This window comes from Arvicanthis niloticus, chromosome 26, assembly GCF_011762505.2.
Source record: "Arvicanthis niloticus isolate mArvNil1 chromosome 26, mArvNil1.pat.X, whole genome shotgun sequence".
NCBI classification, from domain to species: Eukaryota; Metazoa; Chordata; class Mammalia; order Rodentia; family Muridae; genus Arvicanthis; species Arvicanthis niloticus.
Genome location: NC_133434.1, coordinates 24,923,690 through 24,941,191, shown reverse-complemented (window position 1 = coordinate 24,941,191; position 17,502 = coordinate 24,923,690). Strand labels below are relative to the sequence as shown.

The window sequence follows — 17,502 nt, the reverse complement described above, 5'->3', positions numbered from 1 at the left end:
GTGTGGGTCAAGGTTCTGAGCAAGAGAGGTAAGCTGGAGGAAGCTGGGGTTCAGGCCCCTAGTAGTATGCATTATTCCTCCATCCATATTGAACTTAAAAAACTGTTGTTGTTAGGAGTGGTAGCACAGCACTTGGGAAGTTGAGGATCATAAGGTTAAAGTGGCCTGAGACACATATCAAGATCCTATACCAAAAACAACAGAAATAAAAATTTAAAAGTGTATATTATCACTCAAGAGTATTACACATTATTGGTGGAACATTATTTGTTATCATTTCAGTTGCTACTGGATTTTTAGATAACATTGGCTATATTTTGTTTTCTATAGAGTTGGCAGTGCCACAGTAAGGCCACAAGTGACTTTGCGTTTATCACCTCTTCAAGTCTAGTTGCAACATCTGGACAGTCCAATGACAATAGGTAGGTTGATGGAAACAAAAGACTAAGAAAAATTTAAGCACAGGCTATCTTTCCTAGAAAGTGAGGATTTCTATTTAGTAGGCTTTTTTTTTTTTTTTAATCCAAGGAATATGTTTTATGTTTTATAATCCTCACCATGGCTTTTCTTACAAGAAATAAAACAAACATTTGTCTTAATATAGTCTGTAGTAGCATGTATCACGTTTATGCTGAAGTGACACTCTTTAGAAAGGCAGTGATCATTAAGTTCATTAGCACTGAGGAGCGTGTGACATGGCTGCAGGCATCAGTCTGTTAGCACTGAGGAGCGTGTGACATGGCTGCAGGCATCAGTCTGTTAGCACTGAGGAGCGTGTGACATGGCTGCAGGCATCAGTCTGTTAGCACTGAGGAGCATGTGACATGGCTGCAGGCATCAGTCTGTTAGCACTGAGGAGCATGTGACATGGCTGCAGGCATCAGTCTGTTAGCACTGAGGAGCATGTGACATGGCTGCAGGCATCAGTCTGTTAGCACTGAGGAGCATGTGACATGGCTGCAGGCATCAGTCTGTTAGCACTGAGGAGCGTGTGACATGGCTGCAGGCATCAGTCTGTTAGCACTGAGGAGCGTGTGACATGGCTGCAGGCATCAGTCTGTTAGCACTGAGAAGCGTGTGACATGGCTGCAGGCATCAGTCTGTTAGCACTGAGGAGCATGTGACATGGCTGCAGGCATCAGTCTGTTAGCACTGAGGAGCATGTGACATGGCTGCAGGCATCAGTCTGTTAGCACTGAGGAGCGTGTGACATGGCTGCAGGCATCAGTCTGTTAGCACTGAGAAGCGTGTGACATGGCTGCAGGCATCAGTCTGTTAGCACTGAGGAGCATGTGACATGGCTGCAGGCATCAGTCTGTTAGCACTGAGGAGCATGTGACATGGCTGCAGGCATCAGTCTGTTAGCACTGAGAAGCGTGTGACATGGCTGCAGGCATCAGTCTGTTAGCACTGAGGAGCATGTGACATGGCTGCAGGCATCAGTCTGTTAGCACTGAGGAGCGTGTGACATGGCTGCAGGCATCAGTCTGTTAGCACTGAGGAGCATGTGACATGGCTGCAGGCATCAGTCTGTTAGCACTGAGGAGCGTGTGACATGGCTGCAGGCATCAGTCTGTTAGCACTGAGGAGCGTGTGACATGGCTGCAGGCATCAGTCTGTTAGCACTGAGGAGCATGTGACATGGCTGCAGGCATCAGTCTGTTAGCACTGAGGAGCGTGTGACATGGCTGCAGGCATCATTTGCATTTTCCCTCACATTGTTTTCATTAGCTGTGTGGTATGAACAGGACTGTTACCCCAAAGTGATTACTTCCCAGGGATATAACAGTGCCCTTCTACTGAGGAAGTCATTTCCCAGTTTCTCCAGAAGGGTAATTGAAAAGAGATGGGCTGGGGGTGCAGTGACAGGGACCTTATAAAAGGGATACTAGGAAAACTCTTAGAAGAGATAAATTAGCCCCATGCTAGTTGGCAATCTCAAATAAGTAAAAATATTTTTCTTGACAAAATTTTTCCTTATTGGTGACTTTGAATAATTGTTTCTGATGTAGTTTATTATTTCTTTAAAAGGAACGTCTGCCTCTGGGACACATTAATATCACCTGGAAACAGCCTCATTCATGGTGAGTTAAAGGGTAGTCCTTTGACACATTATGAAGGAAAGCGCCCTAGGTTTGATTTTACTTTAAGACCTCGAGTGTTTGCTCACAAGTTGATGTGGAGGACTGCACAGAGAGAAGAGGTTTATCTTGTCCAGCAGTTTCAGCCCCTGGTTGTTTGTCCTCTGAGTCTGTGGCAGAGAAATAATTTATGGAGAGACTATGGGGTGAAGAAAGCTGTTCTCATGCCTGCTCAGGAGCAAAGGGGAGGAGAATGGAGACCCACTCTCCTTCCACGAGGCCCTAGTGGTGCCACTGGCTTATCCAGACTGTAGCAGAAGCCATCTCCTTAGCCTGTGGCTGAACTTACTGGGTGCCTGAGGCTAAGCTTCTTACCTCATCACCGCTCTCTGTTCTTTGGATGAGGACAGCATCCATCAGGTGGGGTGAATGGTGCCGGGTAGTGATGGCTGTGTGCACCACTGAGAGGCTCAGCCTCTTCTGCACTCCTGCTTCTATGTGCTGTTAAAAATGGTAGGAATTAACGTGTGTCCAGTATGTATTAATGAGGGTCAGTGTGCTGTCCCATGTATGATGCTCTCCATATTTTGTATGAGGCACATAATTTAGGACTTTTTAAACACCCTTTTCTGTTCATGTTTCATATTGATATAATGAGTAGAAACTGTTTATTTAGTATGACTTAGCACTTTAAGTTCAGAGTTTGAGAAATTCTGTGACTTAATTAGGTGGGTGTTCTTTAAAGTTTTTATATTTGTCCTTTTGTTGCTGTAACAGAATACCTGACAGAAACAGCTCAAAGGAAGGAGAGTTTAGTGTGATTAAGGGTTTCAGGGGCTCCTTTGTATGCATGGTCTGTTGGCTCCATGTTTTCTGTGCTGGGATGAGGTGGAACCTCACAGCAGAGAGCGTGTGATGAGGTAGAGCACCTCACTCACGGTAGCCAGGAAGTAGAGCTGAGGAAAGGCGGTAGAAAAATACATTCCCAAGGAGCGTGTCTTCGTGATCTGTTCCCAAGGCCAGGCCCACCTTCCAAGGACTCCCAGTAATGCCATCAAAGTATGAATCTTTCAGGAGAACTAAAGCCAGAGCCCCTCGTGGCTGTCATCTCTAAGTAACTGAACTCAGTAGCTGGGGACAAATTCTCAACACATGCACTTTCTAAACAAATCATTCCAAGGAAGAACAACGTGAACAGTGAACTGCTCTATTTTTAAATGTGAATTTAAACATCAGAACCATGAGTTAACAAGTTTTGGGAAAGTCTCCTGATGTTCTTTTTTTTTTTCTTCTTCAGGTTTTACTTGCCATGACCACGGTGCCACAGTACTTCAGTATGCCCCCAAACAACAACTTTTAATCTCTGGAGGTAGGAAAGGTTACATCTGCATTTTTGACATCAGACAGAGACAGCTAATGCACACCTTCCAGGCCCATGACTCGGCTATTAAGGCTTTGGCTCTGGATCCCTGTGAGGAGTACTTCACTACAGGCTCAGCAGAAGGCAATATTAAAGTAAGTAAGACAGGAGGTGAGCATAGACTAATGCTCGTCTTTCCTGCTGGCTAGACTGCTGGCTAGAAAGCACACATATTCTGAAATGTCGGCATTGAATAAAACCTTCTGAAGTACTAGATGTCCTTGATGTGCCACCCCCTGTAGCCTTAACTTCTGTGTGGCTCTTTCTAAACCATTCTGCTGTGGAAATCCAGCTAATAATCCAATTCGCTGGATCTCAGCTACTGTGACTATGCGCCTGGAAGGGGCTGGCAGGGCTGGGATGTACCGCAGCCGCAGTGGTACAGTACTTGCTTAACATGTGCAAGGTTTGGGTTCTGGGTTTTGTGATGATGGTCCTAGCATCACAAAATATTAAGAAGAAGGGACTTAATTTTGAGTAAAGTGTTTGAGGTTTTGTTTTGTGGTGATGACCTCAGGACCTCATGGTGCTAGACAAACATAAACTAACAAGATATGCCACTAGCCCCAAGTGTGAGCGTTTAATTAACACATGGATGTATTTAGCAAAATTAGTTTGGTACCTTGAACTTTTCTTCCTTTTTCCCACCTCTGTCCTCGGTACTCATAGCTGAAGGGATGTTTCCAGGGGAGTGAAGTAATACCATATTTCTTTTATTTTGTCTTGGAGCCTAGTTTCATGTGGAAACATATTTTGTTGAATTAAATACATGGTTGAATTAATAGAGAGAGGTGTGGGGGTGGGGGAGGGGGAGAGAGAATATGAAGAGAGAAATTTGGAAGAAGCAGTAAATTTAAGATAGGATATGAATTATGTGAGTGACACTGTAACCTCCTGTTAGGTAGACAGCTCGGACAGCAGCAGTCAGCAGGAAAACAGACTTTCATCTGATTAGTTGGGCCAAGGGACGGAAGTGAGAGCTATACTTTTACTTTAGGTCTCTCATTTATGACTCATCATATTTATTTTTTTAAACTAGGTATGGAGATTGACGGGTCATGGCCTGATTCACTCGTTTAAGAACGAGCATGCTAAGCAGTCCATATTCCGGAACATAGGAGCTGGAGTCATGCAGATTGATGTCAGCCAGGACAACCGGCTGTTCTCCTGTGGTGCAGACGGCACACTGAAAACCAGGGTTCTGCCCAGTGCTTTTAACATCCCTAATAGAATTCTTGACATTCTGTAGTCTGAAAGCTTGAGGGTTTATTTTCTATACCTCTCAGTTAAAAGGTGTAATGTAGGAATTAGGCAGTTCTGCTTTCCATGACAGTCAACACCTTGAAATCAACCGAGAGATTTCCTGTGGAATTTGACTCTGATGCAAGCTGGGTTTTACTCTACCTGAGTTTTCTATGCAGGTTGGTAGAGTGCATGTACCTTGTCATTATACTGACGCATTAAAAAGCAAAACCATAAAAACCCTACCTTGTATTGTGTGAGAGGAAGCTATTCTTTACATCACGTACAAGCCTGATGCAGAAACGCTTGAGGTGAGCTAACAGTAAGTTTTAGTAATGAGCAGGGCATTTATACCAAATTGAGGAAGAAAACATTGCTGATTCAGGTTTTTCTTCCTGTTCTCATCATGGATGGAGCATGCTGCTGTCTCTTGTTGAATGAAGGATAGTCCTGGGTGGTAGACGCTCTAGACCACCAGAAACACTTCCTAACTGTGGAGCAGGCCCAGTCACTCTCACTCTTCCCTGCTGAGTATGTTTTTCTGTTAGTGTTTATACTGAGCTAGTACTGTAACTTGCAAATGAGTGCAAATTTAAATGCAATGTTTTCCTCACAATTTGCACATTGACATTTTTTGGACTGCTAGTTTTTCTATTAAAGTATTTGCCTTTATGTCAGGAATGTAATATGTTAGACATGGCGTATTTGTAGTTAAGCAGCACATACCTTCTTGGTCTAGTTTAGTACTTTTCTTTTCATGTATTTAAGGTTAATGAGGCACATTTAAAGCTATGTTGAAACTACACCAATAGAACATTTCATATCAATTAAATGAATGTTAGGCTTTTTGTGGCCAGTTGATGAGATTCGTGATATTATTTATTGCCACAGCCTATTGTATAAACTATGCAGCGTTAAATATTATTTGCTTGTAAAATATCAGCCAGTGTCATATTTTGATGTATTTCCTTCGTTATGACCAAAAATATGTTGCAATATTGAAACCAGTGTCTGTGTGTGTTTAAGTGTTTACCAGCAAATTGTCTCATCATGTAATGAGAATGTTTAATGCCCATGTGGTAACTAGTAAAACATAACGGTATAAAGCACCTTTCTCTGAAGGCAATGTGGTACTCATGCTGTGAAATACATATGTAAAAGAAATGTCGTTTGTTAGAGTTTTATTTTAGTTTGGCCTATTTAAGTAGACTGGTCTGGCATTCTTTGACACTGTTTTTAAGAGTTAATTTTAATAAAATGATTAACTATTAGAGAAATTTTCATCCCTTAAACTGTTTATTCATTCACATATACCTACAGAACGTCATGTATACAAGAAGCAATTCTAGTGAGGTGGAGACTGAGAGTCGAGAGGCTGTTCACTTCACAGAACCTCGTCTGGACAGAATAGTTTACTGAAGGAAATGCAGTTGGTGGTAACGCTGGCAAGGGAGCTGTGCTGGGAATTGTGAGTCTGTAGAGTTGGTAGGGAGAGAAGTTTGAACACAGGAACATGGACAAAAATGTGGGGGTAAACATTACCACACTCTAGATACGACAGCACGTAGATGCTGCATTGTCTTTGTGAATGCATACTAAGATAGGAGAAGTATTCAACAAGAACCTAAAAGGTAATAGATTTGCCTTTAAAAAATTGAGTGTCAGAGGTTTGATTTGAAATTGTATTTTATAAACTGCCATTTGTCACACACATTTAAAAGTTGCCAAACTAGACATAACAGTTTAATATTTATGAATGTTGTTTTCTCTCTGGTTTGGTGATAAAAAGGGGACCTCGGGTTTCTTCCGGTCTGGGCCTGAGCAGATCCCTGGCGGCAGCTCTACTCCCAATCTCAAAGAACCCAAAGGAAGGGGGGCTCCCAGGTGCTCTAACAGGCAGTATCTTAGGTAAGCAGACAGCAATGCCTGCCCCAAACAGGGAGTAACTGGGACCCACAAGGACCCAGGAAGTCACTCCCGGCCCGGAGCACTGGTCCCTTCTGGTCTGGGCCTGAGCACTGAGCAGATCCCGGGCAGCAGCTCTGCCCCCAATCTCTAAGAACTCAGAGGAAGCAGGGCTCCCAGGTGCTCTAACCCAGGCAGTATCTTAGGTAAGCAGACAGCAACATCTGCCCCAAACAGTGAGTAACTGGGACCCACAAGGACCCAGGAAGTCACTCCTGGCCAGGAGCACTGAGCAGATCTTGGGCCCCAGCTCTTACCCCAGTAGTAACACTCACCCCACACAGTTCTGATACAACCAAGATAATAGGAAAGACAGGCTCTAGTCCGAGACAGGGCAGGTAGCACTAAGGAGATCCAGATGGCAAAAGGCAAGTGCAAAAACATAAGCATCAGCAACCCAGGGTACTTGGCATCATTAGAACCTAGTTCTCCCACACAAGAAAGTCCTGAACTCCCCATATTACTAGGAAAGCAAGATTCAGATTTAAAATCACTTCTAATGATGATGATAGAGGACTTTAAGAAGGACATAAATAACACTCTCAAAGAATTTGAGGAGAACACAGGTAAACAGGTAGAAGCCCTTAAAGTGGAAACACAGAAATCCCTTAAAGAATTACAAGAGAACACAACCAAACAGGTGAAGGAATTGAACAAAACCATCCAGGACATAAAAATGGAAGTAGAAACAATGAAGAAATCACAAAGGGAGACTACCCTGGAGATAGAAAACCTAGGAAAGAAATCAGGAGTCATAGACGCAAGCATCACCAACAGAATACAAGAGATAGAAGAGAGAATCTCAGGTGCTGAAGATACCATAGAAAATATTGACACAACTGTCAAAGCAGACGCAAAATGCAAAAAGTTCTTTACACAGAGTATCCAGGAAATCCAGGACACAATGGGGAGACCAAACCTAAGGACAATAGGTATAGATGAGAGTGAAGATTTCCAACTTAAAGGGCCAATAAATATCTTCAACAAAATTATAGAAGAAAATTTCCCTAATCTAAAGAACGAGATGCCCATAAACATACAAGAAGCCTATAGAACGCCAAATAGACGAGACCAGAAAAGAAATACCTCCTGTGACATAATAATCAAAACACCAACTGCACAAAAGAGTGGAAGTAGAGGGCCTAGGTACCTGAAAGTTTGGATAACCTAGTGTTGGGGAATTTAAGAGCAGGGAGGTGAAAATGGGAGGATGGTGGGAGCACACCCTCATAGAAACTCCCAGAATTATATGGATTAGACATGACAGAGGCAGGCCGCCAGAAGACTAGATTCCAGAATTCAAACAAAAAATTATCTTCATACTAAAATTTGTTTTGAGAATTGTATATTGCAGAATACACAGCCTTGGTGTATCTACTCATCAAGTGATCTGAGCAGACCTGCTTGAACCTCTGATGTCCTGGAATTTCAGCTGGATGCAGCGAAGACACAGATGTCAGAAGCTTATCAATTTATTCTTCCCCCTACCCCTCTTCTAATATCTCAATGCCCATAATCAGCTTGAAGAAGTTAATGAAGAATCAGTGCCCCTAGTCCCTGGGCTTGGGGACTGAGGTGGTTAATATTGGGCTGTCTTTCTAGGGAAAAGTAGTGGTTTTGTTGGAACAGGGAGGATTAGCTAGGATTTATTGCATAGCCAAAACGTATTGGTAGAAATATGTATAATTGTTATTAATATGAAGTTATAATTTCTTAAATGGTACAAAATTTACTTTGATTTCAAATTTAAGGTTTTCATTGGTACAAGCTTCTTGTTGATATAAAAGAGAGATTAATATTGTTACTCTCATAGGCATTGTGCCTATATAACACATTTAGGAATACAAGGCTTAGACCCAGTCCTTCTTTAACTTTTTTAACTGATTTGAGATGGTTAGCCTGTGAGTTAAGGGCCTATAGCAAATTTATGGCTCTGAGTTTATTGTTAGTGTGTTTTCTATATTTTCTTTAGAAATAGCTGAGAGGAGTTAACAGACAACAGTCCAGATTGCCTTACATGGATAGTTGGTTTTCAAAACATCAGAAGTCCACAGAATTGATGTTACAAACATTTCTGTATTAATGTTCATTTTGATTAGAGACCCGTCTGCTCCTGACAGCTTCCTGTCTTAGATTTTAAGAAATTGAGCATCTTCGGAGTTATTCCAGTTGTGGTGAGACAGCCACTAGGCAAGAATTGCCTCTTTTCATCTACAGACAAATCACTGTCCAGAAAAGGACACACTTGTGGAATAGTTGACTGATTATATCTGCCAAGACAGAGTAATCAGCCCTTAATAATTCTGCATCACTAGGTCTGTCAGATGATCCTGGTCCAGAAGGCTGAAGATCAGATGCTCCACTGTTTTGTAGTATAGGAACTGTCTAGGTGTTCAGCAGTCTCTATAATTTGGCTAAGTTTTAGAAGCTTTGTGCTTCCCATAATTTCAGTTAACTCAGTCATTCTGGATTTCTGACGGGGTTGAAGACTTATAGTCTCATAGCCAATCCCAGCTATTTACTTTGAGAGAAAAGGTTTGAGAGGATGGTTTTCAGCTGACATTCATTCTAAAGCCAAGAAAAAAAGCCAGGTTCAGAACTAAGTCTTTTAGTTAGGAGGGATGACAGAGGTTCTATTTGGTCAACAAAATGATGGACTGGGTATTAGGTCTATCTTGTACCTTACTGACCCAAATTGATATAGTTATGCTCTAACTGTATTTTAAGAGAAAAGTTTTATTTTAACAGGAAGGGTGATGTGTAGGAGGAGCTAAGGTTGGAGGAGTAAGGAAAGGAAGAGGAGGGGTAAGGAGAGGAGGAGGAAAAGGAGAGGAGGGGTTAGGTGACAAGAGAGAGGGGGGTGGGAACATGGAGGCAGATGTTCACGTGTCTCCGCCAGTCAACGATAGTTGATATATCTAGGTTGGGTATTGGGTTACACTTCTAATTGTATGGGCATCTTGTTATTGAGCATTACCAAACTTATAAAGCATTTGATTAACATTTAAAAAATAGTATAAAAGCAAAAAGGAGAAGCAGGGATGGGATAGGGGTTTTCTAGGGAGGGGAAATGGGGAAAGGGGATGGCATCTGGAATGTAAATAAAATATCTAATAAAGATTTTCATATCTCAAAAAAAAAGTAGGACCTCACAACAAATACTAGATAACCCATTGGATCTCTGTGCTAGATTTTTTTTTTCTGGTACTGTAATAAACACCATGAACAAAAGCAACTTAGGAAGGAAACGGTTTATTTTAGCTTACTGTCTATCATTGAACAATGCGAGGTCAGGAACTCCAGGCAGGAGCTTGAGCTATCTGCCTGGGGATAGCACTGACAAAGGACCTAATATTAGCCATCAAGAAATGCCTGTATACCAGTCTGATGGAGGCACCTCTTCAGTTGAGGTTCCTCTTTATGTATGTTACAGTGTCAGCCAAGATCAGCTGTCACAAGCCCTCAAACCACCTTTGCTGGGCAAGTCACTCATTCCCATTGCTTTGCTTTTCCCTAACCCAAAAGCCTAGTTTCAGACCTATGCATGGCCTGGGAGCTTTTCTCTTTGTGAGCTACCTTTGTAAGTCTCTTCTTCCCTCTCTGGTCCCTCTTTCATATCTCCATCTTTCCCTGCCTGTGGCCATCTCCACACTCCCAGAACTAGCTCCTTACACTGCCTTAAGTCTGCTTTGTTTGCGAGCCATCCTTGGCTGGTGAGCACTCCTTTCCTCTGGTGTCCTTCTCTCTGCACACTGTCTTCTCTGGACCCTCAGACCTAGCTCCAGACCCATGGTTTGGGAGCCATATTTGTCAGCGCTTGTCCAATTAAGCAGCTCGTCCACCAGCTCTACCTGACCCACCTCTGGTCATACATCTTTTTAATTGGCCCAATCTAAGGAAGTCCATATTATTACATCAGACATGCAGAGAAAGAAGTCCACATGCCCAGTCAAATCACAAAAATAAAAACAACATGAATGGCCAAGACAGCACAATTCCAATCTAACCTACTAGTCCTGTAGAAGTACTGCCTAGATGAATGCCAGGACACAGACTTTAAAGGAACAGTCATAAACTCTATCAAGACTTCAAGAAATTGAAAGAAGGTAGAGCTGAACACTTTACTGAACTTCCAAGAAAACAATAAATACCTGAGTGATGGTTAAGGAAAAAGATACATAGCTGAATGAAACGAATATAATGAGGAATTTGAAAGTTGGACCTAAGAGTGTCCAGAGCTGCCCATGTGATATCTCCAACAAGGCCACACCTCCTAACTCTTTCCAAACAGTGACACCACCTGGGGACCAGGTATTCAAACATGACCCCATGGGGCCATTATCATTCAAATCACCACAGGACCTGGATTGAATAAAAGGAATATGAAGAAATTATTTTAAGCATGGGAAAATATATTACAAGAATTGTGGGACACCACCAAAAAACCAATCTTCGAATTACAGATATGAATTTCAGGTCAATGTCATTGACCAGATCTTGAGCAAAATCATAAAAGAAAACATACCCAAACTAAAGAAAGACCCATACAGATTCAGAAAGCACACAGAACCCCAACTAGACAAGATCAGAAATACTAAATATTCAAAATGAAGAAAATATATTGAGAGCTGAAAAATAAAAGTCATATTTAAAGGAAAACCAACCAGAGAATAACACCTAGTTTTTCAGTGGACACTGTGAAAGCCAGAAGAGTTGTTGTTGAAAGGTATGTGGAGATTGCAGTCATTTTGTTATTTTGCTGGTGTGTGTTCTTGTGATTCATATTTCACTAAATTACTTGTTTTCTTTGTAGAGTTGCTTTGCCTGTGCTTATCCCTCTTTTCAATTCTACATATTACTTCCATTACTTTTAAGACTGTTTGTTTGAAGTTTTTCTCTTTCAACTATCGCATATAGTTTTGCTGGGGTAGAGTAGTCTGTGTCTGTCTGTCTGTCTGTCTATCTATCTATCTATCTATCTATCTATCTATCTATCTATCTATATCCCAGCAAAACATGTGTATAAGTACACATATATACACACATACATTTTTTTTTCAGCAGTACAGAAGCTTCTCTAAAATAGACCACATTGCAGGATACAAAACTAGGACACAAACCTTAGGAAGTACAGTAAAACTGAAATTCCATGTATCCTAGCCAACTAGTATATAATAAAATTTAAAATCAACAGCAAACAGAATCCTAGTAAAGATATTAAACAACTCATTACTGAATGATGAATAGGCTAAAGGAAAAAAAATCAAGAGAGAGAGAGATAAATATATTCCTGGAGCCAAATAAAAATAAAAACACAATACAATAAAACCTCTGGCCATTTTTCTAATAGGAAGATTTATAGCTCTTAGTACTTATGTTAAGTCAGAAAGTAGTAATAAATGATTTAATGATTCTACTCAAATTGGAAAAAAAGAACTAAGCCCAAACCCAGATGTCAAGAAATAACAACCAAGCACAAGTTAATAAAATAGAAACAAAACAATTCAAAGAATCAGTAAGTCTAAGAGGTGGTTCTTTGAAAAGATAAAGATAAAGAGACCTTTCATCCAACTAACCAAAAGGGAAAAAAGAACCCAAGTTAAAAGAATCAGAAATGAGCAGGGAAACATTACAACAGACTCAAAACCTGCACTTCATTAAAGTGGAAAACCTGAAAGAAATGGGTGAATTTATTGGTTCACTTGAACTACCAAAGTCAAATAGATAAACAACCTAAACAGAAATATAAGAGGGGGAATGAAACAGTAATAAAAAGTCTCGTCTAAAAAAAACCTCAGGTCCAAACGGATACGCAGATTTCTATCAGACTTTCAAAGGAACTACAACCAGTACTTCTTAAATTACTCAAAAATATAAATAGAAGGATCACTCAAAAATTTTTTGCCAGTTTTATTCTAATACTCAAATACTCAAGTCATGTAAAGGCATAGGAGGGGAGGTAGCAAACTGAATCAAGATCATCCCAGTCAAGTTGGCTTTATCCCTTTATCCCTGAAGTGCAGGGTTGGTTCAACATCAATAAATACACTTTTTGCAGGTGATTATATATATCAAGCACAAAAAATCCCACCAGAAAATTAGAAACAAATCAACAGTTTCAGCAAAATGGAAGAGACAAAATCAGTTTAATATTAGTAGTCTTTTTATACACCAACAAACATCGAGAAAGAGATCATGGACATATTCCCATTTACAATAGCATCAAAGACAGTGAAATACCTTGAAGTAAACCTAACCAAATCTTCAGATGTGACTATACAATATAGAGTAACCACAGAAACTGGGTAAATATAAAAGGATTATATATGTGGGGTGGGGATTGGGGGAGGAGTAGTAGGATACTGGTGATATGGACAGAAAAATGGGCAGAAGTATCCAACTGAAGATATGGGGAAAGGGGTCAACATGGAAGGAGGGAGGAGGAACAAATAACACCAAGTTTTTTTTTAATAAAGCCTCAGGAATATTTAACTGCAATTATCTACTATATACAATATATAGAATACTATGTATGTACATATACATATATACATATATGTATACACACAGAGAATGAAAGAAAGAAGCAGATTAAAAGAAGTCCTGCCATTCTACAGTGCGTTCCACAAGCACTAACTCCAGTGTCAGGCATGAGAAACTTCTTTTCCAATGGCTTGTCATAGACCAAATGACTCCCAAAATGATAAAGACTACAGCTGGTTCCCTTAGTTGCCTCAGAGGTTGAAGGTAAATCTCTATGATTAAGACACCATGCACTTAAGACACGAGTTAGATGGTTTGAGCTGCACTTAGCCTGGAAGCCTCCTCCCCAAGGACTAGCTTCCATGGCACCAGAAAATACTATGCAAGCTGGAAAGGGAGGGAAGCAGTGAGGTGCTATCCAGCTGTGACACTTAGGAAGCTGAGACCAGCATAGCAAGAGGTCTGTAACAATGAGACAAGTGGCATTCACATTGTGGTGACCAATAGCTGTCTTATGGGACTTAAAAAGAAAAAAAAAAAAGGTTCACTCAAAAGGGGGGAATTATGCCTGGTATTGGAAACTTAGCCAACTTTCTGGGCCTGGTGAAGCCATGCATCTTAGACTCTACTACTGCCAGTTTGCTAGACCAGTATAACTCCTTACTGCATTTTAACTGTCCGGATAGTCACAGGTAAGTGTAGCGATCACACATCATCAAAGCAAATTCTCTTTATAACAAAGGGAGACCATCCCAGAAAACTCCAACTAGACTTGATGCAGAGGTCACCAGACAATGTATCCCTAGAGGGTACATTTACATAACAGATTCTGTGTCTGTGGTTGTGTAACTGGACTTTCGGCTACTTTATTGGGTTCTTTTTCTCACTACCCTTCTCCAACCTTCCAACCCCGTACCACCAGGTAGGAGAGAAAGAAGCTTAGAGGGGAGGCAGGCATCAGTTTCATTAGATTACTCTCAGTTGATCAAGTTCCTAGGGGCAAGTTTGATCTTCACCATCAGGGTATATATACACACACATATGTAACAATAATAAAAAGAGGCTATCAATTTAAGAGAGGAGGGAGAACATGGAGTTAGAGGGACTGGAGGTAGAAATAGGAAAGAGAGAAGTGACATAACTATTTTAATTAAAATGTATTTTAAAAGTATAGAAACATATAGGGAGTGTACTAGGGTTTCTATTGCTGCAATGAAACATCATGATCAAGAAGCAAGTTGGAGAGGAAATGGTTTATTCAGCTTACACTTCCACATTGCTTGCTTTTCATCACCAAAGGAAGTCAGAACTGGAACTCGCACAGGCTAGGAACCTGGAGGCAGGAGCTGATGCAGAGACCATGGAGGGGTGCTGCTTACTGAATTGCTTCCCCTGGCTTGCTCAGCTTCCCTTCTTCTAGAACCTAAGACTACCAGGCCAGGGATCTCACCACCCACAATGGGCTGGGCCCTCCCCCTTGAACACTAACTGAGAAAATACCTTACAGCTGGATCTCATGGAGGCATTTCTTCAAGGGGGGCTCCTTTCTCCGTGATAACTCCAGCTTGTCAACTTGACACACAAAACCAGCCAGTACAAGGGGGCAGGGGGAGAATATGTTGAAGGCTTAGGTTTCCAACCTCTGAAAAATCTAGATGAAATGGATAAATTCTCTCTCTCTCTCTCTCTCTCTCTCTCTCTCTCTCTCTCTCTCTCTCTTTCTCTCCCTCCCTCTCCCTCATTTCTCTTCAGGTAGAGATATAGATTATAGATATATAGACATATTGATATATTGATATATAGGTATATAGATAGATATATAGATATATGATATATTGATATATAGATATAGTGTATATATATATATATATACATATATATGTATATGTACATATATATGTGTATATATATACATGTGTATATACGTGTATACATACATATGTAAAGTTAAAGAGGAGTGGGAAATGCTTGTCTAACATGAACAAGGCTTTGGATTTTATACAGGACTACATAAAACTGGATGTGATGTTTCATATTTATAAAACAGCACTTGGGAGGTGGAGGCAAGAGGATCAAGAAGTTCAAGGTTATTCTCTGATGTATAGTTCAGGATCAGTCTAGGCTAAATGAGATCCTTTTTCAGAAAATAAAATAATATTAAAAATACTTGCAAATTGAATTCAGTAATATGTTAAAGCAGATGTTTGCGGGAAGTCTGCCTTTGGCTCTGGGTAATTTAGATGTTCAAGTGCCAGATCTAGTCTTCATTTTATCCTTTTGGAAGATTCTTAGTGTCTGGAGACGCGTGGAGCCTGCTGGCTTGTCTACTTAGCTTTCTGTTGTCTCTTACAAGCTCAGCCTTTAACACAGAGTCTAGATGGTTAGTTAATCCTCGCAGCACCCATATAATGTCATTGTTCTCACCAGCCAATGCATCATGTTCCACTGGATGTCATTCTAACTAGCAACAACTTGAGCTTTGACAATGGGGTCACCTCACTGGTCCAGTGGCAGCCTGGGTCTCTCTACCAAGAACAGTGGCTTTCTTCTGGGACTACACTCAGAAAGGTTTGGCAGCATTAGCAGATGTAAATACGGGGTTCACAGTTAAGGTTGACTTCTAAATCAACATTTTAATTTCATTTTTGTTTTTATTTTATTTTATTTTATTTTTTTTTGAAACAGGGTCTCTCTATGTGGTCCTGGTTGTCCTGAAGCTTGCTATGTAGAACAGGAAATCTTGGAACTCACAGAGTCCACCTGCCTCTGCCTCTGCCTCCCTCTGCCTCTGCCTCTGCCTCTGCCTCTGCCTCTGCCTCTGCCTCTGCCTCTGCCTCTGCCTCTGCCTCTGCCTCTGCCTCTGCCTCTGCCTCTGCCTCTGCCTCTGCCTCTGCCTCTGCCTCTGCCTCTGCCTCTGCCTCTGCCTCTGCGTCTCTGCCTCTGCGTCTCTGCCTCTGCGTCTCTGCCTCTCCGGCCTCTGCCTCTCCGGCCTCTGCCTCTCCGGCCTCTGCCTCTCCGGCCTCTGCGCCTCTGCCTCTGCGCCTCTGCCTCTCTGCCTCTGCCTCTCTGCCTCTGCCTCTCTGCCTCTGCCTCTGCCTCTCTGCCTCTGCCTCTCTGCCTCTCTGCCTCTGCCTCTGCCTCTGCCTCTGCCTCTGCCTCTGCCTCTGCCTCTGCCTCTGCCTCTGCCTCTCTGGCCTCTGCCTCTCCGGCCTCTGCCTCTCCGGCCTCTGCCTCTCTGCCTCTGCCTCTCTGCCTCTGCCTCTCTGCCTCTGCCTCTGCCTCTGCCTCTGCCTCTCTGCCTCTGCGTCTCTGCCTCTGCCTCTCTGCCTCTGCGTCTCTGCCTCTGCCTCTGCCTCTGCCTCTGCCTCTGCCTCTGCCTCTGCCTCTGCCTCTGCCTCTGCCTCTGCCTCTGCCTCTGCCTCTGCCTCTGCCTCTGCCTCCATAGTGCTGGAAATAAAGGTGTGTGCCAACACATCTGGCTGAAGTCAACAGGGTTTAGAACAAGTCCATCTAGAATGAAATTTTGAGCAGGCTTTTACTAATTTGCTTTTTCTTGATCTGTAGTTAAAATTTTACTTTGACATTCTGTATTGTATGTGTCAACTCTCCATCAGTCTGAGATCCCCAAGGAGGCATCTGAAGTGGAGATCGGCCCTCCAGAATTAATTAGGGTGTATCTGTGGGAACATTGGAACAGAGGAGACCAGGATGTCAGTGATGCAGGCTCAATGACATAGTTGAAACATTGAACTTTGGCCCTGGATGGCCTTTTAGAGGTATTCCAGTGAGGGCTCAGGTGCCTGGTCTGTTACATTCATGCAACTATCAGTCTCTGGGAGGTGGAGGAGAGGCATGTCTTTGGCATAAGTGGCTCTCTGCAGCTTGGGCAGTACCTGGAGGAGCTAATATCTGAAGGCTGGGCATTGACAGCAACTAACACTTGGTGCCGAAGGGCTTTGCTGACGTATACTCCAAGTAGTAGTTTCTGTCTGCTGCATGTGTAATTCTTAAAAGTGCAATGCTAAGTTCTAGTTCATTTGAAATCTGCTATTACAAACTGTTTAGGATAAGCAAGAAATGCAAGTTAATATCAAACAATCAAGTTCATGGTTGTGTTAGATACTAGTCTAGTTTATTACAAAAAATGATATCCTGGCCAAGCTGTTTCTGAGAGCTATATCTGGGTCCGTGGTCCTATGGCAGCAACAGTCTGTGTCCACACTCACGGTCTGTGTTACTATCAAAGGCCATGGAGTGGTCTGGGCTGCTCCTGAGGCCTCCTGATGTTGGAGGGTCAGGTTGAACTGTCCC

At 42.0% G+C, this 17,502-nt stretch overlaps 1 protein-coding gene across 4 annotated transcripts in view; it reads left to right on the top strand.

Annotated features, from left to right (window-relative positions):
- Dmxl2 (Dmx like 2) overlaps positions 1–6,020 on the top strand; it is a 144,472-nt gene extending 138,452 nt beyond the window's left edge. For all 4 annotated transcript variants that reach the window (XM_076925250.1, XM_076925249.1, XM_076925252.1 and 1 more), the window contains 4 exons: positions 331–422; positions 2,032–2,084; positions 3,379–3,596; positions 4,541–6,020. In XM_076925250.1, the coding sequence (XP_076781365.1) occupies positions 331–422; positions 2,032–2,084; positions 3,379–3,596; positions 4,541–4,750 (573 nt within the window). In that variant the 3' untranslated portion in view covers positions 4,751–6,020. The remainder of the gene's footprint in view (positions 1–330; positions 423–2,031; positions 2,085–3,378; positions 3,597–4,540) is intronic.
- The last annotated feature ends 11,482 nt before the right edge of the window (positions 6,021–17,502 follow it).